The sequence below is a fragment of the Cydia strobilella genome, chromosome 27 (assembly GCF_947568885.1).
Source record: "Cydia strobilella chromosome 27, ilCydStro3.1, whole genome shotgun sequence".
NCBI lineage: Eukaryota > Metazoa > Arthropoda > Insecta > Lepidoptera > Tortricidae > Cydia > Cydia strobilella.
Genome location: NC_086067.1, coordinates 8,040,099 through 8,067,341, shown reverse-complemented (window position 1 = coordinate 8,067,341; position 27,243 = coordinate 8,040,099). Strand labels below are relative to the sequence as shown.

The window sequence follows — 27,243 nt, the reverse complement described above, 5'->3', positions numbered from 1 at the left end:
ATAAGGTCTTTTCCATTAGAACCCTTCCCTGTTGGAAAACCACATATAAGGACCCTTCTGAAAAGCCACATATATGTGACGTTTTCAACCAAAAGGGTACTTATTGTCGCTTGTCGATAAGGTTGATTTCTAATTGAAGCTATATGGAAATAGCGCCTTACTGGCAAGCAACAATAAGTACAAGTACCCTTTTGGTTGAAAATAGCACATATTATGTAGCCCCAAAAGCTTTATACGTAAAAGTATGGATGGTATAGAAAGGATCGCAATCTCTTATGGCAGAATTGTTGTAAAAGTGACCGCGTTAAGCTTTAAATAATAGTTCCTAATCTCTCCGGTGGCGCTAGTTAGGCTCTGGGACATGAGTATAACATGAACCATATACAGCAACAAATAACCCGACCAAATTACGTAGGTTGTTTTTGGTAGTATTTCGGTGTATGGTGGCGCCGCCTAATTACTGTTTTTTGATGGACACTTTTCATACATAGAGATTTGGCTCCTTTATACAATCTCCATGCGTAAAAGGGTCCACTGACTGTCAGTCCGCCGGACGATATCGGCCTGTCACTTAGAACAAAAATTTGACAGTTCCGAACAAATGACAGGCCGATATCGTCCGGCGGACTGATAGTCAGTGGGCCCCTTAAGACACAATTTCTTTTTTTTTCTTCTTATTTGGCAAGTTATATAAAAAGATGGCAATTTAAATCAAATGGCAATATAAAACTTTCCTACAGATAAGTGATTATGGGCAAAGCTAAGGCATAAAGTGGGATTTGGATAAACAAGTATCTTCTTAAATGACTTTTTCGCCTAAGACAGTAATCTGACAACAAAGCCATTGTTCCTTTTGTGTGAGCGGTCGCCCATTGTGTACCATTGTCTGACAATGGCACGCGCCGTAGCACGCGCTCAGACTCAACGGTACACAATGGGCACGCGCACACACAAAACTAACAATGGCTTTTGTTTAACCAAAGATAGATATAACTCCGTAATAGATAGATACAGTCTTAAGGAAAAAACGTGCCTTGAAAATCACGAAAATTTGATTCTCGATCAGATGGCGCCACTAGTTTTGGCCTACACTCGTATAGAGGGCGTTGACTGTTTCGTTTGTTATTTATAATTTTAACGCATACCAGTGAAAGAACATGGGTCAAAATCATATAAAAATAATTAATGCAAATAAAAAAATCATTTATCCATACTTAAATACATTTTATCGTATTTTTATAAATATTTATTTTTAGTCTTAAAGTGTGTCGACAGATGGCAGTGAATTTACTGGGTTTACAAAATTTACTATGACAGTACCGCTCTAGTATAAGTTACTCTATGGTTTAACATAATACGGTCTTTGGCGAAAAAATCATTTGAGAAGATTCAGACTATAACTAAGGGATAATAATCGGTATTCATAAACCGTAAACAAAACTTTTTTCAACCGGAACGTTATTGTCTATTCTCCAGAGTTGCGTTAGAATTTATAATTAATTTTATTTACATTATACTTCGTAAATATACTTTGTGTTTATTGTGTTACTAAGGCACTATGCTATGTACAACACATTTAGGAGAGGCAAGATTTGAAGTGCAAGAATAAAATTTGAAAAATACTTTAGTCGGTGATTTGTCGGCACCGACAAATAGTTTTGTCGTCGACAGAATTATATTCCACATCTACAAACACGAAGATTCTTTATTTTTTTTACGTATCAACTACAATTACAATTTCATAGGTCTAAAATTTTTGACGTAAAAATTGTAACTTGTATATTTCTGAAAAGGCGGCAGGCAAATTGTGTCATGCTAAAACGAATTTAGAAAAATCTGCTCTTTTCATTGACTAAAAAAAAGTGAACCATACGATCACCGACTAACTAGACGAAATCAACCAAAAACAGTCTTTCACAAAATCAATACTACAAACTTTCATAATAACATTAAACACCGACAAACTATTGTCGTCGTTGAAAGCGCGTTGTTGTCAGTAGCTATTAATGCTACAAATTTACACCGACAAAAATCCACCGACTAAACCAACTGTCGACAATGTCGTTGGCGCTGACATCGTCGATGACGAGTATGTTGCCGGTGGTGATAGCTTCAAACTTTCACCGACAAAAATCCACCGACTAAACTAATCACTGACAATCTCGTTGGCGTTGACGTCGTCGATGGCGGGTATGTTGTCGGTGGCGAGCATGTACGCGATGGAGTTCATGTTGTCGTTGTCGGCGTTGTCGGTGGAGTTGAGGCTCTCGCCGCTCTCGCGGATGGCGTTGAGGGACACGGTCACTCTTTCTATGTGTTCCTCGTTGCTATTCACGTCTTCGTACCTATTGATATTAATGAGTTTATCAAAAATTGTGCCATTCTCAACCAGCTTCAATTTGAAATCAACCTTATTGACAAGGGACAATGTGGTACCTTTTGGTTGAAAACGTCACAATTATCGGGTAAGGGCTCATCCATTAATTACGTCACACGTTTAGGGGGAGGGAGGAGGTCAAAAAATGTGACATGTTGTGACAAGAGGGAGGGGGATTCACAAACTTTGTGACGTCACTGTAACTACATATGTAGTTATAATATTAAGTTTAAACTTATCTGTATGTGACTGTTTGTTTCCTAAAAAAAAAAAAAAAAAAAAAAAAAATATGTAACCGAAAATGATTTTGTTTTTTTTATTCACTGTTAACGATAATCATCATCAGTTAATGATAATCAGTGTTTATGGGTGTATTTTTTAGGGGAAGAGGGGTTAGCCAAATGTGACAAGGAGGAGGGGGGAGGGGTCAACAAATCTTCAAATTCGTGTGATGTAATTAATGGATGATGGATGGATGACTTATTAATGTTATTAAAAGTGTCCAAAATTATAGGAATGTTTACAAATACGCCAACGCCAACGCCTTGCGCCGCGAGTACGTGGATAAGTTGAACTTAACACTAGTGTACCTGGGCGGCATCTCGGTGTTGTTGTCGGCGTCGGCGTCGGCGGCGGCGTCGGTCCCGCCGGTCCCACCGGTCCCGCCGGTCCCACCGGTCCCCCCGGTCCCGCCGGTCCCGGGCACGTAGTCCGGCGGCGGGCCGCCCGCCTTGCGCCACGTGTACGGCGGCGGACGAGGGCACGTCGAGAAGTTCGCGCCCAGCAGTCTACACAATTTTGTTATTATTAGCCAATAATGTCCCATTGCTAAGCAAAACCCTCTGCTATTTTCCTTCCACGTTTAAGGGCAAGTTGCACCGACCACAGTTAACAGACTGATCAACGTTACGCAGCAGAGATCTATCAAACTTCCCATACAATAAAATTTAGCGAACGCTACTGTTTGGTGCAACCGGCCCTAAATCTATCCTACGCAGTCTCAAAAGGCGTCGTTAAGCTGTCGCCATTTCCGACGAGGTCTACCGCGCCGCTTTACAATTTGTTACAACGAATGACAAACAGTCATTCGTTGTAACAAATTGTAAAGCGGCACATGTCAGTGGTCAAAGGACAGGGTCCCAAAATTGAACCTCTGAGTACTCCAAGCTTCGCTACGAGGGACCCGGCTGATTAAATTCCGCTAACATTTATTCACTTAATCCGAAAGATAGAATTAGACATGGCTAAATGAACTATTTTTATCCCATAAAGTTTCGTTTATTTACTAAGTTCGCGTGATCAAGGCAGTCAAATGCTTACGATAGGTCAGTTAAAATTTTTCCTGATATCTAATATAATTTTGGAAGAACCGAACCTGAATCGGCAATGAAGCGACATAGAAATCGTAATGCAGTCAGAATAAATAGATAGGAACGGCCAAAGTGGCCAAATATATCGTAACACGCCTTTTTTCTGCAGAATGAAGGATAAGATAGATGCTTGTACCTGATAGTGCGTCCGTTGAGAGTGTAAGTGTCGGCCGAGTGCTGCACGAAGTCCAGGTCGTGGATGTTGATCTCGGCCACGTTGGGCGTGCCGGGCCGCTCGCGCCCGAAGCGCGGCAGAGACAGCTGGAACCGCCCTGTCACAATAATCTAATAAGTCGATGCTGTTAAGCAATTTAACGCGTTCCGGGTGATAGCGGGACTGCCTCGCTTCTATAGCGCATCGGTTAGCATTTACGGAGGCACGATTATAGAATAGAATAGTTTTTATTCGTAAACACACAGACAATAGACATACATTAAAAGAATATAGTGAAAATAAAGTGTCACGAAATGGCCCCGAAATGCTGCTGAGATGGGGCCATGGGGGGTGGGGGGGGGGGGGTTATGTATTCAAAAACTATACGTCTTATACAATCAATTAATTTAGCTATAATAATTATATCCCAAACTATTATAACTAAAGCATATTAATATTGAAAGCTCTTTATTAAATTTTATTATTTTTAAAGATTTTAATCATCAAAAATATGTGGTTAAATAGGCTTAAAGAGTAACAAAACAATCCAATACCTAGTTGGAGGGTGAGACGGCGGTCTAAGTCGAGCCGGCTACGGTACATCTCTACTGGCGACATGTAGTTGAGTTCGCGCCCGCAGTTACCTGGACACGTAAGTACAATAAAATATGAATAGATTCTCAACAGAACATAATTTAATCAATGTCCTCGAATTAACCTTAATCGCTTGGGACGAATAAGGGACAAAACTCACGAAAGATTACTTTCTCTCTCTCTCATTTCAAGCAAAGTACGCTTTGAAACTTTGTCCACGTCCATAGGTTTGTAAAGGGGCAAGTAAAATGTCAGGATGGCCGAACCAACTCGGCCGTCCTGACATTTTTCACGTCCCTGTGGACAATGCAATATTAGATTAGACTAACCCGTCTCCGCGTCGAGGAAGTACTCCTGGTGGATGTCGTCGTAGGCGGGGCTGCGGTAGTCGCGCAGGCGCCGCGCCGGCGAGCTGTGCAGCGAGGACGGCCGCACCGGCGTCATCTCCACGTCGCAGCGCGTCGGCACCTGCACACTCGAATATTCTAATCGATCTGACTATTTGTCAGAAACATTCGTTTGAAACAGATCACTATTTGGACTATATTAATTTATCAAGTGGTTTAAAAAAATCGTTTTTAAAGTCGTAATAAATGAACCCTATTTACTACAAAAAAATATAATGACAAATTCGGTCGAACACAACAAATTTGGCGTTTCATCATGTCGCATTTCTTAAATGTGAAATTTTATGGGCACATAGGTTCGATATTTTTTTATAGACTAGTAATCAATTTATTTATTTTTCAAAATTATACATTTGGACTCGCGAGCTGCTAGTTTATTAGTTGACATTACTAACCTGTCTGTATCTCGAGGAGAATATAGACGAGAGCCGAGAGAGTCCGAATCCGGCGTTGTCCGGATTATCGTCCGTCACCGGGTCCGGCGTGGTTTGCTAGAACAAATACAATGGAGTCAGACTAATTGTCTGCATCGTTTCGGCAAGCGTGGAAGCACCATATACGTCAATTTCCTATGAAAATATTACATTTATTTGATATATCGTTATATGACGATCATTACGTATCATTTATATGACGGTGTGTACTGTAAAGGGATACGACCTAGCAGGGAGGATGCGGAAGATATTTAAAAGATGGATTATCAGCACTTCTGTGTTTTTTTTTCACAAGTTAGCTAAGTACAATCATCGACTACTCCTAATGTCTTCTTCTTTAGAAATGCCTAACCGCACACCCGTTCCATTTGACAGTGAGATCAGATTCTAAATTTAAATGTGTGCCTGTTGCCAGTCACTGATCAAAAAGGCTGTAAAGGTTGCACACCTTTACAGTAGTTACAGTACCGAGCCCGGAGCCACACACTCCTTTGGCCACTTTGGCCGTCATTACCTATTCGATAGTGAGTGTACGTGTTGCAGTATAGTTACCATGTCGGTGACGGCGGGCATGTCCAGCGGCGGCGCGCCGGCGGCCTGCTCCAGCAGCCGCGACGCCTCGTAGCACGGCGGGTAGCGCGGTGGCTGCACGACCACAACAGAACGTCATTTAACAACAACATCAATAAACAGGTACATAAATATTTGTGACATTTTCAACCAAAAGGTAGCACATTGTCGCTTGTCAATAGCCGGGTCCACACATAGCGAGCAGCCTCGCGAGGAAATTTCCTCGCGCACAAAACGGCCAGTGTAGACGTGCCTTGGCCGAGGCGGCGCGCGCGTTTTCCTCGCCCGAGCGGCGGCGGTTTATCGAAAGGCGCCTCGGACGTTTGCCGCGCGCCAGTGTGGACGTGTTTGTTTATGGTGCGTGTGATTTGTTCGTACTTACGTCAAAAGTTGTCAAAACACGGAAAAAATATATTGCGATCTGTGTCTATATAATTTCCGCACCCAAAATCTCTTTTCTTCCTCCTTTTCTTTTGAATTGCTTTAAAAAGCAAAATAGTCGAAACGCAAGCCACGGCAGTCAGTACGTACGGCGCCATTTTGAACAGCTGACTGAATGACGCCATCTTGCCGAGCAAATTGGCTCGGGTGAGGCAAACGTGCTGAGGCAAAAGTTACACGAGCACGCGGCCTCGCGAGGAAATTTCCTCGCGAGGCTGCTCGCTATGTGTGGACCCGGCTATTAAGGTTGATTTCAAACTAAGCAAAGCTTGTACTATGGGTACTAGGCGACGATATAGATAAATGTATACTTATATACATAGAAAACACCCATGACTCGGGAACAAATATATGTGTTCTTCACACAAATAAATTTGGGACAAAAAAAACGGGATTTGAACCCAGGACCATCGTCTTCATAGGAAGGGTCACTACCCAGCTATCCACTAGGCCAGACCGGTCGTCAACATAAAATTAATTATTGTAACTGCTTGTTCCCAGATTTTTAAAATTGGAAAACCTATATTATTTTTCGATCTTCATATGTATACTAAATATAGTTATGTATGTAGCTCATAGGATATATATATATATATATATATAAGGACCATTTACTTATGTTTGGAGAGCAGTAATAAAGCATCGTTTAAGCTGAACACTCGTTTCTACTCAACTCCGAATCCTCACCTTACATGGCGATCCTGCCAGGATCTTTCCTTTCTATCTTTTAACATCATTGTATTAGTTGTTTTATCCAGTTCACTTTAAATTACATAACTATGCAAATGCGAAGAATTTATAGTTATAGCTTTATTTATTTAATTTGCTAAATTTCAAAACGTTTTGTTGCGTTTTAAAAAGTAGTAATAAAAACACTGCTATATTACCCGCTTCTTTTTTTGGAACCAAAAGACTAGTCAATCTAAACTATTTTGAAAATAGTTTTTTATGCACACATTTAGCAGGCTACACACTACAATCACAACATTTAAAGACCGTGTGTGGTCTTCGAGACTTTTATTCGAGAACGGTTTTTTCTACTCTATGCAGTACAATCGAAGTTTGAACGATTTTTGACCACCACACACATATACAGGGTGGAAAGGCACGACGATCCTTTCCGCAAAAGGGGGATTGTTTGAATTTAGTACTGTATTTCCTCTAAAGAAACTAGGCTCATATTCGTAACCGTTTTGAAGTTATAGGCAGTTAACTTTTAATGCAAAATACTGAAAGTGACAACCCTCATTAGGTTCATTAACATACATGGTTATATCCTCTTTGCTTAGAACTACTAATATCTGTGACCCAAAGACATTTCAGTGCAGGTGACAGATTTGACGTGCGGTCTGCAGCCCCAGTTGCAATAATACACTAAATACGCAAAAATGGTCATGCTACGTGCAGTCGGCCTTGTCATTAATTTTACTATGGAAATTAACAATAACACCGACGTGCCGGAGCAGTAGTGCAGCTGCGGTCGGGAAAACGTTAAAATCACCATACGTGCAGTCGATATAGTCATTCATTTTACTATGGAAATTGACAATAACACCGAAGCGTTCAAGCCGCTGCAGTAGTGTCGGAGCAGTAATGCAGCTGCGGTTGGAAATGGACTGTCACCTTTACCCGTGATAAAACCGTGACGCAAATAAATTAAAAACTACGCGAAAAAACCTATTTTCAAAATGCCCTTGGGAGCCCGCGATTACCTAAATATGCTTATGTTATACGGGGAGTGTAATTATAATGCCGCCGAGACGTTACGACGCTACAGACAAAGATATCCTCCACCACACCCAACTAGCCGTATGTCAATTTTATGTCAAATATTTTTGTAAACATAAGTGTCACATTACACTTACATGTAGGTAGATAGTACGTAGTAATAGTAGGGTTGTCACTAAGAAGAAGATTAATTAATTTTAATATTTTTACTAATTGTTCGTAACAAAAATCTAAACATCGAATCGATTCTCCATCACTTAAACTAACCCCCCTTTGCGAGAAGGATCGTCGTGTCTTTCCACCCTGTATAAGGTATATTTTGAGTTCTTACTGTATTGTAACATCAATCCGATATAGAAAATGATGTCTGACCCAATTGATTACATTTATGGCACTAAACCAATGAGGATATAATAAGATAGAGCGGTACTGTCATAGTAAATTTTGTAACCACTGTAAATTCACTGCCATCTATCGACATACTTTAAAACTAAAAATGAAGATTTAAAAAAATACGTTAAAATGTATTTAAATATGGATAAATAATTTTTTTATTTGCATTAATTATTTTTATATGATTTTGACCCATGTTCTTTCACTGGTATGCGTTAAAATTATAAATAACAAACGAAACAGTCAACGCCCTCTATACGAGTGTAGGCCAAAACTAGTGGCGCCATCTGATCGAGAGTCAAATTTTCGTGATTTTCGAGGCACGTTTTTTCCTTAGACTGTATCCATCTATTACGGAGTTATATCTATCTTTGACTAAACATACTCGTAAAACATTGCCACATATGCGCGCCGCCGCCGCCGGGCTTTTTTGCCACGCCGCCGCCGCCGATAAATGATCGGCGTGAAATCGGCGTGACCTTGAGTGTTGTTAATTAGCTATTCCAAGTTGGTATTTGAATTACAATATGGATTTTTTGTCAGATATACGTCAATTATTAATTGTCTTCGGTTACCGCGATAGTTACTCATGAAATAAAACTATGAAAACGGATTATATCGCGTATATTGAATTTATAATACATCCCGACGTTTCGAACTCTTTACAGCGTTCGTCACCCGTTGACCACGAACGCTGTAAAGAGTTCGAAACGTCGGGATGTATTATAAATTCAATATACGCGATATAATCCGTTTTCATAGTTTTATTTCGTCAATTATTAATTAAATAAAACAGAAGAGCCAGTTGCACAAACTGTTTGACACATCGATTAAAATAACTGAGTAATCAATAGCATATACCTATATGTTAGAGCATATGCTGAGTGGTGTCCATTTGTAGCCTCTATAGCACCATCAATATTGTAATTATTGCATGTTAGTATAAGCTACTTGTAATTTTACGTGTTAGTGTATAAGATCTTCTTCTTTTTAAATTTGTATGGTGCTGTATGTAGATTTTTACAATAAACGTTTTCTATTCTATTCTATTCTATTCTAATCCTCAGTATTCAGCGTCAAGAAAGATAAGATAGCGATAGGTATATGAAGTAGGATTTTTTATTGTGAATTGTGACTTCACATTGCCTCACATACGAAGGCAGAATCCTCAGTCATGACAAGAGTTACGAGTTACGAGCAACGAAAACACAGGGCTCATGTACAGTCGCCATCAGATATATCGGAGCGGCCAAGGTGTTCACAATATCTGAACACGCACTCTAACGCTCTGACAATAGAGGCTGATCTGATGGCGACTGTACCATGGGACCTCAAGGTGGAGTAGAAAAGGAAAACTAACTGGCTAATATTGCTTATTTGCTTGCGTCTTAAACAATCTGAAAATACATATTGATGTGTGAAATATTAGGTATTGTAACTCGTTTTAAAATACAGGTTAATGTTCACCATTAATTCATAATTGTCACAAAAAAATAACAGGTTATTAAATCTCAATCGCTGATGTTGTTTTGCTGGGCAATTAGTTATTAGGTTAGATAAGTATTTTTTTCCGATTCTTCACTTAAATTGCGAGGAAAATACATGTCATGAGGCATTAAGTCCGCCATTTTTAATTATTTTTGATGTGCAATAATAATATTGTCTTCGGTTACCGCGATAGTTACTCATGAAATAAAACTATGAAAACGGATTATATCGCGTATATTGAATTTTTAATACATCCCGACGTTTCGAACCCTTTACAGCGTTCGTGGTCAACGGGTGACTGAGGAAAAATTACAAAGTGCAAAAATACCCACATACTAAAATAATGAACAATCATAGACTACAAACTTTAAGGCTGGTTGTACATGCAATTATTTTCAAGTAAAGATATATAGTATATACGCGATAAAAACTACGCCGGCTCCAACCCTACACCACGGACCCGAGAAGATTTAATTCCCTCCTAAATTGTAGGAGGGTATCCCAATATGGGACCGGCAATAAATAATAATGCAATAATGTTTAAAATACACAAATAAAGTATACAGAAATATCAAATAACAAAGGTTTAATTCAACGCATTAGTTCAAAACTAAGGAAATGAGAGGTAAAATTTATTTTTCGAGTATGTAACCACTAGAAGAATAACATACCGGGTGTGTCATATAGTTCCGTTGCGCGGCTGCCCGAGCGTAGCTCCGCAGTGCTGCGCGCTTCATGTGCATCTTGCAAATGGCTGATACCAGCAGCACCGCCGCTATCATAAAGATTAGGGCGCAAGCTGCAAAAGAGAAAAACAAATTAATTAACTAATAGCTTAGAATAAATTTAAAAGTGGAAAAACTCACCTTGGGTGAGACTTGTCGCTTTCGTAAAAACTAGCGCCTACGTCAATTCTTGGGATTAGTTGCCAAACGGACCCCGGGCTCCCATTAGCCGTGGCAAAATGCCGGGACAACGCGAGGAAGATGATGACTTCTAATAGTAAGTTATACAGTGTAATGGATATACCTGTGACGGTGTAAATGGTGGATTGTATGAACCCGTACTGGTCGGGCGCGTGCTTGTCCTCGAACGACGCCGGGAAATCCACCTCCACGAACCCTGCAACAAACACATGCCATTACACATCTTACACATACATTAATAGTATACTTATTTATTCAGGGACCATAATTTTATATCCGCAACGCAGGCTTCGTCAGGTGAACACAAACTCACCATCCGCAACAGGCTTCGTCAACTTACTTACTCTAAAATTATGTACATTAAAAAACCCTACAAACAAAACACCCCCTCTAACTCGCCGCCAGCAGGCAGTGTGCCCAACAGGCTGGCTGCATTTCCCCGTTGAATAGCGATGCTAATTCTCTGGGCAAAATACTGGCCAGCCCTTTGGTCGCCCGTGGCATCCACCAAACGCGACGCCAAACCCTTATATAAGCGCCGGGCGCTGGGTCCCCACGGCCCTAAAGTTTCGACCCCAAAAGGCTCAAATATGTAGCCACTGCCGAGCGTGCTGTACTTGCGCCGTTTGTTATCCTCGGCTGTTGAGGCCGCATGGTACTGGTATATGTAGGTAGTATGGTGGCCGCATACTACAGGTAATCAGATAATACAAAAGGCAATGAGGATATAATAAGATAGAGCGGTACTGTCATAGTAAATTTTGTAACAACTTTAAATTCACTGCCATCTATCGACATACTTTAAAACTAAAAATGAATATTTATAAAAATACGTTAAAATGTATTTAAATATGGATAAATGTTTTTTTTATTTGCATTAATTATTTTTATATGATTTTGACCCACGTTCTTTCACTGGTATGCGTTAAAATTATAAATAACAAACGAAACAGTCAACGCCCTCTATACGAGAGTAGGCCAAAACTAGTGGCGCCATCTGATCGAGAATCAAATTTTCGTGATTTTCGAGGCACGTTTTTTCCTTAGACTGTATCCATCTATTACGGAGTTATATCTATCTTTGCAAAAGGTAATCACGGTCTATATCCCGGTCAATATAAGTCTAGTATCCTACAGGGTTCCCTATTGTGTTGCAGAAAGTTCTTTGACATATTTTTGTATTGCATAATGTTACTTGGCAGAAATGTTGTTTGGCAGAATTACCTTTCGTATTGCATAAACTGCATAATGTTACTTGGCAGAAATGTCGTTTGGCAGAATTACCTTTCGCATACTATATTACTGAGCAGGAAAGCGACAACTTCGTTTAGCGCAGCGGGCCGAAAGTTTACTCTTTTCGGCCGAAGGGCAGGAAAAACAAATTATTCATTTTAACCAATCCGCCTAAATCCGTAATGGAGGCTTCTTCAAAAGTGCACAGAATAGCATCCATGGCGGGGCCTTGGAGTTTCGTGAGGTTTACAGCTCACAGAGTTATAAAAAAGGAATTATTATACCTTCAGTCCGGTACGGGTCGTGTTCGGAGCAGCAACTATGCTGCAGGCACAGCGGACCCGCGTTGGGAGTGGGGCAGCACGCCGCTGCTGATATACAGCGCCCTGTACAGGTCACTACTGACCTTCAGTCCGGTACGGGTCGTGTTCGGAGCAGCAACTATGCTGCAGGCACAGCGGACCCGCGTTGGGAGTGGGGCAGCACGCCGCTGCTGATATACAGCGCCCTGTACAGGTCACTACTGACCTTCAGTCCGGTACGGGTCGTGTTCGGAGCAGCAACTATGCTGCAGGCACAGCGGACCCGCGTTGGGAGTGGGGCAGCACGCCGCTGCTGATATACAGCGCCCTGTACAGGTCACTACTGACCTTCAGTCCGGTACGGGTCGTGTTCGGAGCAGCAACTATGCTGCAGGCACAGCGGACCCGCGTTGGGAGTGGGGCAGCACGCCGCTGCTGATATACAGCGCCCTGTACAGGTCACTACTGACCTTCAGTCCGGTACGGGTCGTGTTCGGAGCAGCAACTATGCTGCAGGCACAGCGGACCCGCGTTGGGAGTGGGGCAGCACGCCGCTGCTGATATACAGCGCCCTGTACAGGTCACTACTGACCTTCAGTCCGGTACGGGTCGTGTTCGGAGCAGCAACTATGCTGCAGGCACAGCGGACCCGCGTTGGGAGTGGGGCAGCACGCCGCTGCTGATATACAGCGCCCTGTACAGGTCACTACTGACCTTCAGTCCGGTACGGGTCGTGTTCGGAGCAGCAACTATGCTGCAGGCACAGCGGACCCGCGTTGGGAGTGGGGCAGCACGCCGCTGCTGATATACAGCGCCCTGTACAGGTCACTACTGACCTTCAGTCCGGTACGGGTCGTGTTCGGAGCAGCAACTATGCTGCAGGCACAGCGGACCCGCGTTGGGAGTGGGGCAGCACGCCGCTGCTGATATACAGCGCCCTGTTGAGCAATTCAGCATGCCGGACTCTGAAAGCAAATAAAATATTATCAATCAAATGTTTACAGTAGAAATGGGCCGAATGTTCGTATTCGACCGAATAGTTCGGTTCGAACTGCTGAATATTTACCGAATAAACAATGTAGTACTGCAGTGTATTGACGCTGGCACACCGACGGCGGGCATAATGGAGGGGTTTCGTCTTCTCCATGTCTACATTCGGAGTGTCCGTCACACACATACGATGGCAACACGCAGCGGTCGCCGCATGAAAACGCACCGGTCATGAACTACAGTACTGATATGTACTCACGCTGGCACACCGACGGCGGGCAGAGCGGCGGGGATTCATCTTCCCCGTGTCTACATTCGGGGTGTCCGTCACACACATACGATGGCAACACGCAGCGGTCGCCGCATGAAAACGCACCGGTCATGAACTACAGTACTGATATGTACTCACGCTGGCACACCGACGGCGGGCAGAGCGGCGGGGCTTCATCTTCCCCGTGTCTACAGTCGGGGTGTCCATCGCACACGTACGTCGGTAACACGCAGCGATCGCCACATGAAAACGCACCGCGCGCGCAATTTATGCTCCCTAGAATAAAATACAAGAAAATTATGGGATCATCTTAGGGCCACCACACACTAGCGTCTCCTGAGCGACGGCGTATAGTCAACTCTATGGCTGGTGCTTGACGCAGCGTCGGCACAACTAACTACACAGCGGCGTTATTTTCCATAACGCTAATTGGGCACGGATCGGATTCATAAACAAGCTATCTTCGACAAAAGGTACAAAATACAGTTATACGAGGACGACAATTACGAAGGACTCAATCCTCGGGAGCTCAGAATCTTCACTGATGGGTCCAAAACAGACAGCGGATCGGGCTCTGGAACCTTCTCAGAAGACCTGAACATGTCAATCACCACTCCGCTAGGAGCCCATAACTCGGTATTCCAAGCTGAGTGCATGGGCATCATAAACGCGGCGGCTGCCATCACTGCAAGGAAGGTAGTAGGAACCTCCATCCGCATACTCTCCGACAGTAGAGCAGTCTTGATGGCTCTAAAAAGCCATATAGTCACATCCACTTATACACGAATGCCACGAACGACTAATGGAGGTATGTCATAACAATAAGATCACCCTACAATGGATCAAAGGACACAGCGGATCCCGGGGTAACGATGCTGCGGACGAGCTTGCCAGGCAAGGATCGAGTGCGGGAGCGATTGGCCCAGAACCGATCCTCCCGATACCGTTTAGCAAGGTACGCTCAATGCAGCTGGCACGTACAGGGAAACTACACACAGAACATTGGCTAAACCAGACTGGATGCAGACAGGCCAAACAAGCCATGCCTGGCATCAACGGAAAGCTTACAAGGGTGCTCCTTCAATTAGGAAAGACCCGACTGAGCATGGTAACCAATGTCATAACAGGTCATGGACTATTTAACAAACATCTTTTTATAACAGGTGTCACAGACAGTCCCCTATGCAGAGGATGCATGGAGATAGAAGAAACAGCCTCTCACGTGGTGCTGGAGTGCAGCGGAGTGGCCCCATACAGGGCAAAACATCTCGGATCCCCGAGAGACCTCCCCGAGGTCCTACTCAACATCAAAGGTTTGATAGGTTTCCTCGAGGAGCTGGGCTGGCAGGACTAGCCCACCCCCATGTCACGCAAAATAGGCGCCATTCGTCGAGTTGCGGAAAATCGCCCGAACTACAATACAATGGACGCCTACGCTCAAAAGACGCTATAGTGTGGGGCGGCACTTACTCGAATCGACCTAGTCACCTAGCTTTTTGTTAGTTTGATTGATATTTGTTTGTTTTCTTTTCATTATATAGGATAGGACTTAAATTCTTGGAGACCCTTTACACCTCTAAGGATAATTCGAAAAAGTAGTTTTTTTAGTTCTGACACTTAGATACGTTTACACCTCTAAATAATTAAGATATTTGTTAGTATTTGTTTGTCTGTTTTTTTTTATGTCCTTGTGGCCTATTTGCTAAATAAATATTTGAGGTTTTAAATAAAGAGGTAAATATTTAGGTATACCCAAAACCTAACAATACTTACCTTCCGCCGGCTACACCAGCAAAAACTTGGTGACGCTGAAGGGTGGCGAGGAGCAGAGATACCGCCCGCTGTCTTCCAGCTGCAGGTCCGGCAGCAGCAGCGAGCTGGAGGGAGGGCTGGAACACTATACACCTAACACTCCTCACCTTCCGCCGGCTGCACCAGCAAAAACTTGGTGACGCTGAAGGGTGGCGAGGAGCAGAGATACCGCCCGCTGTCTTCCAGCTGCAGGTCCGGCAGCAGCAGCGAGCTGGAGGGAGGGCTGGAACACTATACACCTAACACTCCTCACCTTCCGCCGGCTGCACCAGCAAAAACTTGGTGACGCTGAAGGGTGGCGAGGAGCAGAGATACCGCCCGCTGTCTTCCAGCTGCAGGTCCGGCAGCAGCAGCGAGCTGGAGGGAGGGCTGGAACACTATACACCTAACACTCCTCACCTTCCGCCGGCTGCACCAGCACAAACTTGGTGACGCTGAAGGGTGGCGAGGAGCAGAGATACCGCCCGCTGTCTTCCAGCTGCAGGTCCAGCAGCAGCAGCGAGCTGGAGGGAGGGCTGGAACACTTTACACCTAACACTCCTCACCTTTCGCCGGCTGCACCAGCACAAACTTGGTGACGCTGAAGGGTGGCGAGGAGCAGAGATACCGCCCGCTGTCCTCCAGCTGCAGGTCCGGCAGCAGCAGCGAGCTGGAGGGAGGGCTGGAACACTTTACACCTAACACTCCTCACCTTCCGCCGGCTGCACCAGCACAAACTTGGTGACGCTGAAGGGTGGCGAGGAGCAGAGATACCGCCCGCTGTCTTCCAGCTGCAGGTCCAGCAGCAGCAGCGAGCTGGAGGGAGGGCTGGAACACTTTACACCTAACACTCCTCACCTTTCGCCGGCTGCACCAGCACAAACTTGGTGACGCTGAAGGGTGGCGAGGAGCAGAGATACCGCCCGCTGTCCTCCAGCTGCAGGTCCGGCAGCAGCAGCGAGCTGGAGGGAGGGCTGGAACACTTTACACCTAACACTCCTCACCTTCCGCCGGCTGCAGCAGCACAAACTTGGTGACGCTGAAGGGTGGCGAGGAGCAGAGATACCGCCCGCTGTCTTCCAGCTGCAGGTCCGGCAGCAGCAGCGAGCTGGAGGGAGGGCTGGAACACTATACACCTAACACTCCTCACCTTCCGCCAGCTGCACCAGCACAAACTTGGTGACGCTGAAGGGTGGCGAGGAGCAGAGATACCGCCCGCTGTCTTCCAGCTGCAGGTCCGGCAGCAGCAGCGAGATGGAGGGAGGGCTGGAACACTATACACCTAACACTCCTCACCTTCCGCCGGCTGCACCAGCACAAACTTGGTGACGCTGAAGGGTGGCGAGGAGCAGAGATACCGCCCGCTGTCTTCCAGCTGCAGGTCCGGCAGCAGCAGCGAGCTGGAGGGAGGGCTGGAACACTATACACCTAACACTCCTCACCTTCCGCCGGCTGCACCAGCACAAACTTGGTGACGCTGAAGGGTGGCGAAGAGCAGAGATACCGCCCGCTGTCTTCCAGCTGCAGGTCCGGCAGCAGCAGTGAGCTGGAGGCCGTCGGACCGGAGGGCTCGATGGCGAAACGTCTGTACAACAATTTTCACAGTAAGATGGATGTGGCATTTGAAAAAAAAACCGGCCAAGTGCGAGTCAGACTCGCGTTCCAAAGGTTCCGTACATTACACAATTTTTTATGTGAAACGTGAGTGAATTGTCTTTAAAATACCCGTAGGGGTCGGATCAAAAACTAAGTAATTAAGTCCGACTCACGCTTGACTGCACATTTCTAATAGGTTTTGCTGTCATCCATAGGTAAATTGTGTATTTTTTTTTTAAATTTTAGACCCAGTAGTTTCGGAGATAAAGGGGGGAATGGTCATTTTTTGCCAATTTTCTTGAATAACTTCTAAACTGTTTATCTTAATTATAAAATATATATATATATATATATATGAGATTTTCACAATGAGCTCTTTCATTTGATATGAAAATAAATATATAATTTGAAAAACTTTATTTTTTAATTTTCTCATTTACCCCCCCTAAAGTGGCCCCCGTGTTTAAAATTCATTTGTTTACGTTACATGTCCGTCTTTGGTCACAAACTTACATATGTATACCACATATCAACTTAATTGGTCCAGCAGTTTCGGAGAAAATAGGCTGTGACAGACAGACAGACAGACGCACGAGTGATCCTATAAGGGTTCCGTTTTTTCCTTTTGAGGTACGGACGTGACGTGTGTGGAAGCTTCCTTCATAACCCGCAGAAATCTATATTATACCGGGTGGGGTGTGTATCTGTGTAACCCCCCTGCGAAAAACGAAAGTCGAAATTTCGTTATCTACCAAATAGTAAACGCACGAACATGGAAGAGCGATAGAGATGCAGATAACGAAATTAGATTTCGTTTTTCGCAGTAGTCCCTCAAAAGACAGCCACGCCCGAGCAGGTATAAAGATAAAGTTGAATGACCTAAACATGCCTAATAAAAAAAACCGGCCAAGTGCGAGTCGGACTCGCCCACCGAGGGCTCCGTACTTTTTAGTATTTGTTGTTATAGCGGCAACAGAAATAAATAAAATATTTTTATTGACAAAAGCAAGTACAAAAAAGATTTTGAAGTCCCTGACTTCTGAGCTAGGTAAAAACCTGTGTTACAGAAGTCAGTGTCCTCTCCCAGACAATAGAAACAGTATAGAAAACAGGAAATACATCATCTGTGAAAACTTCAACTGTCTAGCTTTCACGGTTTATGAGATACAGCCTGGTGACAGACAGACAGATGGACAGACGGACAGTGGAGTCTTAGTAAAATAGGGTCCCGTTTTTACCCTTTGGGTACTGAACCCTAATCAAAAACAAGAAAAAAAAATCCTGACCCAAACCAACCGGCTTACATAAAGACCTTCACAAGGACATCCTAAATTAGCCATAATAATAATTGAAATTTTATTGCACATTTCGAAATATTTCTGATAAGTAGGTATTTAATTATTCTTCTTCGCGTCATCCCGGCATTTTTGCCAGCTCATGGGAGCCTGGGGTCCGCTTGACAACTAATCCCAAGAATTGACGTAGGCACTAGTTTTTAGCCACTAACTTGTATTCAGGTTTTATAAATAGTAACCGAACTAGTAAACGAATGACTGTTTTGTTATTTATTAATTTTACTAACTTAAAAAACTATGATTTAAACTTTCACGATTTTTACTCATTATTATTTACAACGACGGGACTTAATCGCGTAAAATAAGTTTTAAATTTACCTCCGTCAACCCTCCGTAACGTCGGAGGTAAATTTAAAACTTATTTTACGCGATTAAGTCCCGTCGTTGTAAATAATAATGATTAAAAAACTATGTTAGTGACAATAATTATCTTAACTAAATTTACAGTTACTTTACTGTTACTGGGCTTGTGAAGTCCACGACAGTGCATTATGTATGGACAATCCATTCTATCCGCAATCATAGACAGGATGGTGTTGGGGCTGGCGCGCACGCGCCGTACTAGCGATGCGGCTCGCAGGCGCATTGCTGCTTTAAAACAGGTTACGCGCGCCTCGGCGAACATTTGTGAGGCGCTGCAAAAGCGCGGCAGCCCCATCAACACCCGGAACGCATTATTATATTGAACTTGTAGGGCCCTGTACGACGCTTTTGTAAATTTGCTCCGCAGGCTGCATTATAGTTATAGCTAAATTAATTTAGTTTGTAGTTTTAGAATTAAGATATATTGCATGCTGGATCTCGGCAGATTGTGATGGACTTTTGTATATACTTAACACCTTTTGTACTCACTTTCATGCAATAAAAAATTATGAATTATAATTTTTAATCGGTTTTTGAAAAGTTTTGAATCATATCTCCCACTTTTGCACTACATATAGAATTATAAAACAAATGGCTTGCGGTTCTTCAATCTTTTATCTCCATTTTCGTCTACCGGATTTTGAAAGAAATGAATACTAATTTATTTATGGTTTTTTTAAACATTGTCTAAAGAAACATCGTATCTCGATTGCTGTGAAAGATCTTTTTTTTTTTTTTTTTTTTTATCTGGTTTTTATGGAGGCTTTGGACACTCTAGGTGAACATGTCAGCCTCATGGGTGCTATCATAGTTCCCTACTCAAGGGAGAGGTCAATAAAGTGGTAAACACTGATTGCTTTGTCCGATATAGGCTCTGCCAACCAACAATTGATCTGTCCATTGTGCATGGAGCCCAGACTACCAAAAATTCTTTTTCTCAAGTCCGAATTCCGGACGCATTCCAACAACACGTGAGACAAGTCATCAGTCTTCTGACAGTTTGCACACAGTGGTGACGATTTAACACCCATCATGCACAGAAATTTGTTTGTAGGGATGTGTCCGGACCGGACTCGGAAAGCTGAGACTAACACTTTTCTAGAGAGGTTGGCAGAATCAAACCAGGGTATCCACAAGGGTCTATCTTGAATTGTTCTGTACCAGATTCCAACACCCCTTGATAAAGCTTGTTCTCCAAAATGGTATTCCCATTTCTGTAAACATCTTTTTTTAATTCTGGGAATTACTTCACTTGAATATGGTATAGAATCGAGTACAGAGCCATCCATTACAGCGGTTTTAGCAAGCTTATCTACTGCCTCGTTTCCTACTAACCCTACGTGGGAAGGAATCCACTGTATTTTAACAACTCTATCTTTACAAATAAACTCATGAATCAACTGTAGAGCTTCATATGCAACAGGCATGCCTCTTTGTCCATAAACACAACGATTAAGGTGTTGAAGTGCACTCTTTGAGTCAGATAGTATTACAACTGGAGCACTATTAGCTAGATTATTTGCATAACACAAGGCTTCTTTAATAGCTACAAGTTCAGCTCGCATAACGCACGCGTCATCATGCAGCTTCCACATGAGTGAAACATTGCACTGAGGATCAAACAGAGCTGCTCCAACACCTTGTACACACCTCGAACCATCAGTGTATATTTTATGAAATTGGACATACTGCTCAGTAAGCACTCTCAGTGTAGAATTTCTCAACGCCTCATTCTGTTGATGCCGCTTAGGGACATCAATATAATCAATGCTATCCATTATACATGACCTGGTGTCAATCGAGGACACCCACGTGTTCAAAGAGTACATCAGTACATATCCAATTTGTCACAGTGATGCACAGGTAAATCTTTCCATTCATCATAAATGTTTGCTAACAAAGGAAAATTTATAACAGAAAATAGGTAACGTTTAGTCAAAATGCTCTGTAACGCGAAAATAATGGGGCTGTTTGATCTTGATCTAATTCTTAGTAAAAATCTACAACCCAACCAATAACGGCGCACAACCAGAGGAGGGGTGGAGAGTTCACTTTCCATAGCTATAACAGGAGTGCTGCGTATGAAGCCTCCGCACACACGCAAAGCTCTATTTTGCAAAATGTCTAATTTCTTTAAATGATAAATAGCACAGCTTCCATAAATAAAACTACCATAATCCAGGCGACTTCTTAAGAGAGATATATAGAGGCGCCTGAGATGTTTAGGGTGAACTCCCCAAGACCTGCCCGCTAGAACCTTTAAAATATTAATATGTTTGTAATTTCTTTCACACAGCTCTTTTATATGGAGCCCCCATCTCAAGGGCGAATCCAGCCATAATCCTAAATACTTAACTTTACGAACAACCTCGAGAGACTTGCCATTAACAACTATGTCAACATTAACATCTTTTCGTGATCTTTTAAAAACACATACTTTTGATTTATTCTCAGACAGATACAAGCCAACTTTTTCTAGACAACCAATCAAACAGTCAATAGAGAGTTGTAGAACACTAACTGTATCTGTAGTGCGCCCTCTTTCCACTGTTTTATACAACACGAAATCATCGGCATATTGCGAGATACAAACATTATTAATACTATTACCGATTTCCATGGTTGCAATATTAAATAAAAGAGGAGAAATGGGATCTCCTTGGGCTAATCCTTGGTGTGTATGTCTAATTAAAGGGTTACCTCCACAATTCAGAATAATTCTACAGCGCCTATTAGAAAGGAAATTCCATAGATATTTACATATCTTATTACCTATGCTTATGTTTTGTAAAATGTTAATTAATGAGCGTATATCTATGTTATTATATGCATTATCGATGTCGATAAAACAAGCAACAGTAGGTTGTTTTTTACCAAATCCTTGCTGAATATCAGTTGTAAGTAAAGCCAAATTATCCACACAAGACTGAGCCCGTCTGAAACCAGTCGATGCGTTAGGAAGGAGACCCCGGCTCTCCACAAACCATTCAATTCTCTTCATAAGAATCAAGTGTAGAATTTTACATGGACAAGATATTAAAGAAATCGGACGTAAAGAAGATGGCAAGCCGGGGTCCCTCCCCGGCTTAAGTATAGGGACTATTTGGACATCTCTCCACTGATCCGGGACAACCCCGGTATGAATTATGAGATTAAATATTTTTATCAGCATTAATTTACCATTGTCTGAAAGATTAAAAATCATAGAATAAGATATGTTATCAACTCCTGGAGAGGTATCCTTCTTTTTTAAACAATTTTGCAATTCAGGGAGAGTAATCGGGATTTCTAACACAGAAGATTGTGCACTAGAAAAGGACGGGTCCGGTTCAGCAACACTATCTGGGGTCAATGAGTGAAGCAGATGCCTGGCGTTGTCGGGATCAACACCAGCACGGCCTCCAGAGTTTCCCTTCATCCATCTCATTTTCCTCCACATGATAGTAGCTGATGATTCATGGTCGATGCTCGTACAAAAATCTTTCCACGCTTTCGAGCTAGCCTTTTTTATCAGTTCACTGGCTTTTGACACCTTGGTTTGCCAGCAAGAAAGATTTGATGGAGTAGGATTACGTCGCACCTTTGCCAAGGCTAAACGTCTTTCTGCTACAGCTTTGGATATTTCTGAATTCCAATAATGTTTAGGTCGAAATTTTGATGAAGGGTCTTCACTCGTCTTGATCCAAGGGATATGTTTATCAGCTAATGATTGGATGTTTTTCATGAATATATCATAACTAGTTTGAACGTCATCACTCACTGAAACATCAAATACTGTTTCTGCTTCTTTATTATACTCTGCCCAGCTAGCCTCTTTATAATTCCTCTTCTTGGTAAACATTTTAGATCGGATATAACCACAGTTCATCTTTAATATCACATGATCACTACCCAAATTTTCATTACAAGTCTGCCAGCTAACATTAGTAGCAATGTCCGTTGAAGCGAATGAGATGTCAGGTGAAGATGTCTGCAGGCTGCCATTAACCCATTTAATGCGAGTGTGTGAACCATCGTTTAGACACACGAAATCATTTTCAAACATAGCTTTGTACACAGCCTCTCCTCTCCGATCGGATTTACATGACCATAGGGCGTGATGAGCATTCATATCACCAAATATTAGACACTCTGACTTAACAAAACTGAAGATTGAGTCCCAATCATGCTGATTAGTGGTTACGGAGGGTGGGCAATATATCGATATAATATGTTTAAGGCCAGGAATATTAAATATTTCAATAATCATAACTTGCATTTCAGAATTAGTTACATTATAAGGTCTATGTGAAAATTTTATTGATCTGTGTATGATGGCGCACAGGCCACCATAAGAATCGGACCTGTCTGCTCTTACTACGTTATATCCACTAAACTTAAGAGTAGTTTGAGTAGAAAGCCAAGTCTCACTCACAAATGCCATATGGATTTTATCTTGTAGTAATAAAAGTTCAAAGTTTCGAGCTTTAGTTTTTAAACTGTTAGCATTCCATTGGTATATGCTTATCAAATCCTTTTTTGTTGTGTTACTGGCCATTATTGTGATTTCCAAAAAGCTTTAACAACATCTCTATAGTGAAAAATTTCTGAACAAAATTCTTAACCTCACTCCAGATAAATTCCATAAATACCTTAATTTTATTTTCAAAATCTCCCTCGGTTGCCATTGCTTCATTTATCTTTTCCAAAAACCTATCTATTAAGGACTTTCTTTCTTTGCGAGTTCTTCGAGATTGCTGAGGGGGGACTACGTCAATTGGAGAACGGGTACTTTCAGTTTCAGATGATTCCTCGGCACTCATATTATGTTTCTCGCTTCTCTTCGATTTGCGGCGTTTTTTGTCACTTTGCTTTTTATTTTTGCTTCCAATATCCTTATTTTGAAGTACACTTTTTACTAATTCGCTTTCAGGATGCTCTTCTTCAAAATTAAAATTACTAACTGAAGCCCCAGCACATATATCTCTACAAGAAGGCTTCGAGGATTCCCCGGTTGAAAATACTAGGGGACTCGGATTCAGTAGCAGAGTTTCTCTCGCCTGGAAGCCACTGCTTACATCAGTATTCTGCTTTTTTTCCTCGTTAATTTTCTTTAGGGCTACTTTATATGTGCAATTGTTTTGCCCCATGAATGCACGAATGGATCTTTCTTTTAGGAACGCGGGACATAAGCTTTTCATCAAGGATAAATGGTTCCCGTTGCAGTTCACGCATTGGAACTTCTTTGTTTCACAATTTTCATGTTTTTCTCCGCATTTAGGACAGATTTGTACCTTGGATGGACAAAAATTACTGACATGGCCAAATCGCCAGCATTTCGAACATTGGGTGACTGGATACTTATATGAATCTACCGCCATACGACATTCATACGCCTTAACGTAAGGGGGCAGAATTGACCCTCGAAAACAAACACGTACAGTTTCACACTTTACCCACTTACCCTGCTCATCTCTTTTGTTTAATCGTTTGACGGCTAAAATCTCTGTATCTGAATCACACACAAAAATATCTTTTAGGTCCTTTTCATCAACATCAAAATCTATATCTCTGACTACCCCGTAGCAGAATGGCAACTCGTTAGTATTTCTACAAATCCACTCAAATTTCTTCGCAACTTCACTCTCCAAGAAACTGTTTGCGTTAATCTCAGTATTAAATCTGATCAGTACTTTGAAAGGACTCTTATATTTTACTCTTAAGACGCCCTGCACATTATGACTCGACAATATCTTTGCAAATCCCAATTGTTTCGGGAGAGCGTTTTTGGAACTAACTGAAACCTCATAAATAATATCGTCAGACTTCGGTAGAGGACTACTCGAAGGGGGGGAACGACGTACATCTCTACGTTTATTCCTACATACGAGCGTAAACTCATCATCATCGCCACCGTCATCCTCTAACCGTCGCTTATCGCCTCGCTGCTCTGCAGAGTCTGGCTCGGTCTCCGCAGCGAGTTGGTTAACGGCATTCAAATCTCCGTCATCCCATTGCAAGTCCATCTCACCATCTCCTTGAGGAGAGGAGCCCTCGGAGCCCATGATAACCTTCCTGATTGATTCTGGGGACATCTCGGCACCCGCGGCCGGCTGCGGGGCCGTATCCTCGCCCGATTCACTCATAATCATAAATTGAGGGTAGTTCGATAAAACCACTAATATTGTGTTTTCACGAAAAAATCACTAATTAACTTAGTTTTTCACGTATTATCAGTACTAAAGTCATTGTAATCAATTTGTACACACTCGGAATTATAATACTCTCAGCAAAACACAAAAAAATCGGTCTTACGAAAAGGTAAACAAAGGAACGCGTCCGAACGTAATCGTTGCTCACGCCAGACTGTGTGAAAGATCTTAAATATACGAAATCTGCATATTTAGGTTCGGCTTTGACGTCTCTAGAAATTTGTCTTAGGTTTTAATTTTAAACTAATTAACACAAAAGTTATGCTACACTTATATTGACCGGGATATAGACTATGATTACCTTTTGTATTGTTTCCGAGCTCCCAATATTTCAACACAGTTACATGCATCTTGTTCACTTACCCGTCAATATAGTCTAGTGAAACTAACCGTGAATCATTCAAAACTGTTACAATAGTTATGGCCAGATATCCAGTTTTATGGCCTAAAACTATTTAACTTTGATGCCAAATGTTTTAACTTTGAAGCAAATATGAGATACTTTGCTTAAAGCTGTTGCTGTTAATATGATAAGCTACAAAAAACATTATTATTGTTGGCACTATTACTATTAACGTTCTGTCACTAATTTTTGTATTCGTCATGTGTTTGTCTGTGATGTTCATAACAATTATTCGTTTTTAGGTTTTCCCAACCACACCTCCCAGACTACCGAACATTCTCCTCACGTGTGAAAGTCAAAAACAGACATTGGCAAATTCACCCCGTGCAAAATTGCGGGGAGTAAAGCCAGATAGGATAAAAAAAAAAAAAAAAAAACATAAAACTAAGGGATTCAGATCGAAGGTCATTGGGGCATGGGATCCCCTTAAGGCAAACTATGTTATAGGAAGATAATAAGATGATATTGAGCTAAACCTTGTGTTAAAGAAACTTTACCTGTGACTAGAACTCCCATTGGCAGCCACATAGTTCCACACGTACAACCTCGGTTGCCGGTCTCCTTTGATCTCGCAGACCAGTGTTAGGTTGTCGCCGGCTCTCCTGATGAGGACCTCGAGATACTCCGCCTCGGACATCAAGGGCTCCGGGCTGTGGAGGGACAGGTGCTGTGCCGGTTCGCTGCGGCCTGTGGGGTTAATTATTGTTATAATTGCCATTAGGATCTCCAAAAAAAGTAAACAATAGTCCTACGACTTGATTGTTTGACCAATTGTAAGCTAGAGCCTCCCCGAGGCTCATATACGGCGACGGAATCTCATATATGGTGGAAATATTCGCTGTATTGGGTACTTTTTTCAGCCTATATTAATGTTTTCCACCCAGTATATCCAGTTTTAAAATTGGTTAAATATGCAACTATGTTATAATCTATGTACTTTGCAGCTAGTCCTTTGCTCAAATAGAAAATTAGGTCAATAGATATTTAGTGATATGTTATTTTGTTTTTGATTTGGTTTGATATGTAGGAATAAGATCACAAATCTTTTTCTATGGACGTTTGGTTGCAATTTGTTTATATAGGTACTTAAACATATTGTTCCACACTTTTTGGTATGAGACTATAACAGGGCTTTGTGTTTTGCCCGGGATAGACATAAACGGTGTTGGTGTTGTTTTGGAAACATACAGTTTACGTCGTAATAAATCATATCAATGCCATTTCTTGAGATGATACCTAAATCATCTGAGTGAATAAAGAGCAGCTCTTTTTTGATGTGAAACGACGTTGTTTATTAAACAAATCATACCGTTAGGATCAAATAATGGTAAGGTAAGCTGTAATGCTACACACGAAAGGTCGAGATTGTGATAAATAAAGTATAACCGGACAAGGTATTGTTTGGATAATAATTTCAGCAATTATGTGTAGGACAGTGTCACTCCAAGGTCTTAAATGGTACTAATAATTGATTAAAATCGACTAAACTGTAAAAAAACCTTGAGGTAACGAATCCCTGAAGTTATAATTTTGGTAAAGCACTAAACTCTAACAGATACTTACATATTTGCACTGTCACTAAAAGGAAAATAAAATTAAGGAACACTAATTTAATTGATTCATACATTTTTATTTAAGAAAAATACTAAAATACATTTTATAACTTGACGTAGTTGACGTACAACACTACGCCATATTTGTTTCTTTGTTTTTTTTTCTACCCCAACATAGTGGACATGGCTTGGGGAGAACTCTTGTTCATTCACATACAGCCATTCAAACTTTCTGTTATGTTCTAATCTGTCGCGTTTTTCTGTATCTTAAACAGCCCTTGATGACATATGCAGAAAAAAAAAAAGCATAAGT

General features: G+C 42.0%; 1 protein-coding gene across 1 annotated transcript; it reads right to left on the bottom strand.

The window, feature by feature from the left end:
• Positions 1–681: 681 nt before the first annotated feature.
• On the bottom strand, positions 682–27,220 carry LOC134753675 (uncharacterized). Its single transcript, XM_063689614.1, has 14 exons — positions 26,941–27,220; positions 25,875–26,064; positions 16,912–17,054; positions 13,817–13,954; positions 13,254–13,382; positions 10,986–11,078; positions 10,628–10,755; positions 5,889–5,981; positions 5,298–5,393; positions 4,825–4,963; positions 4,456–4,545; positions 3,884–4,019; positions 2,968–3,165; positions 682–2,345 (listed from the first exon to the last, which is right to left on the bottom strand). The coding sequence occupies exons 1-14, from the start codon at positions 27,002–27,004 to the stop codon at positions 2,147–2,149; spliced, it is 1,836 nt and encodes a 611-aa protein (XP_063545684.1). The 5' UTR covers positions 27,005–27,220; the 3' UTR covers positions 682–2,146.
• Between the last annotated feature and the right edge of the window lie 23 nt (positions 27,221–27,243).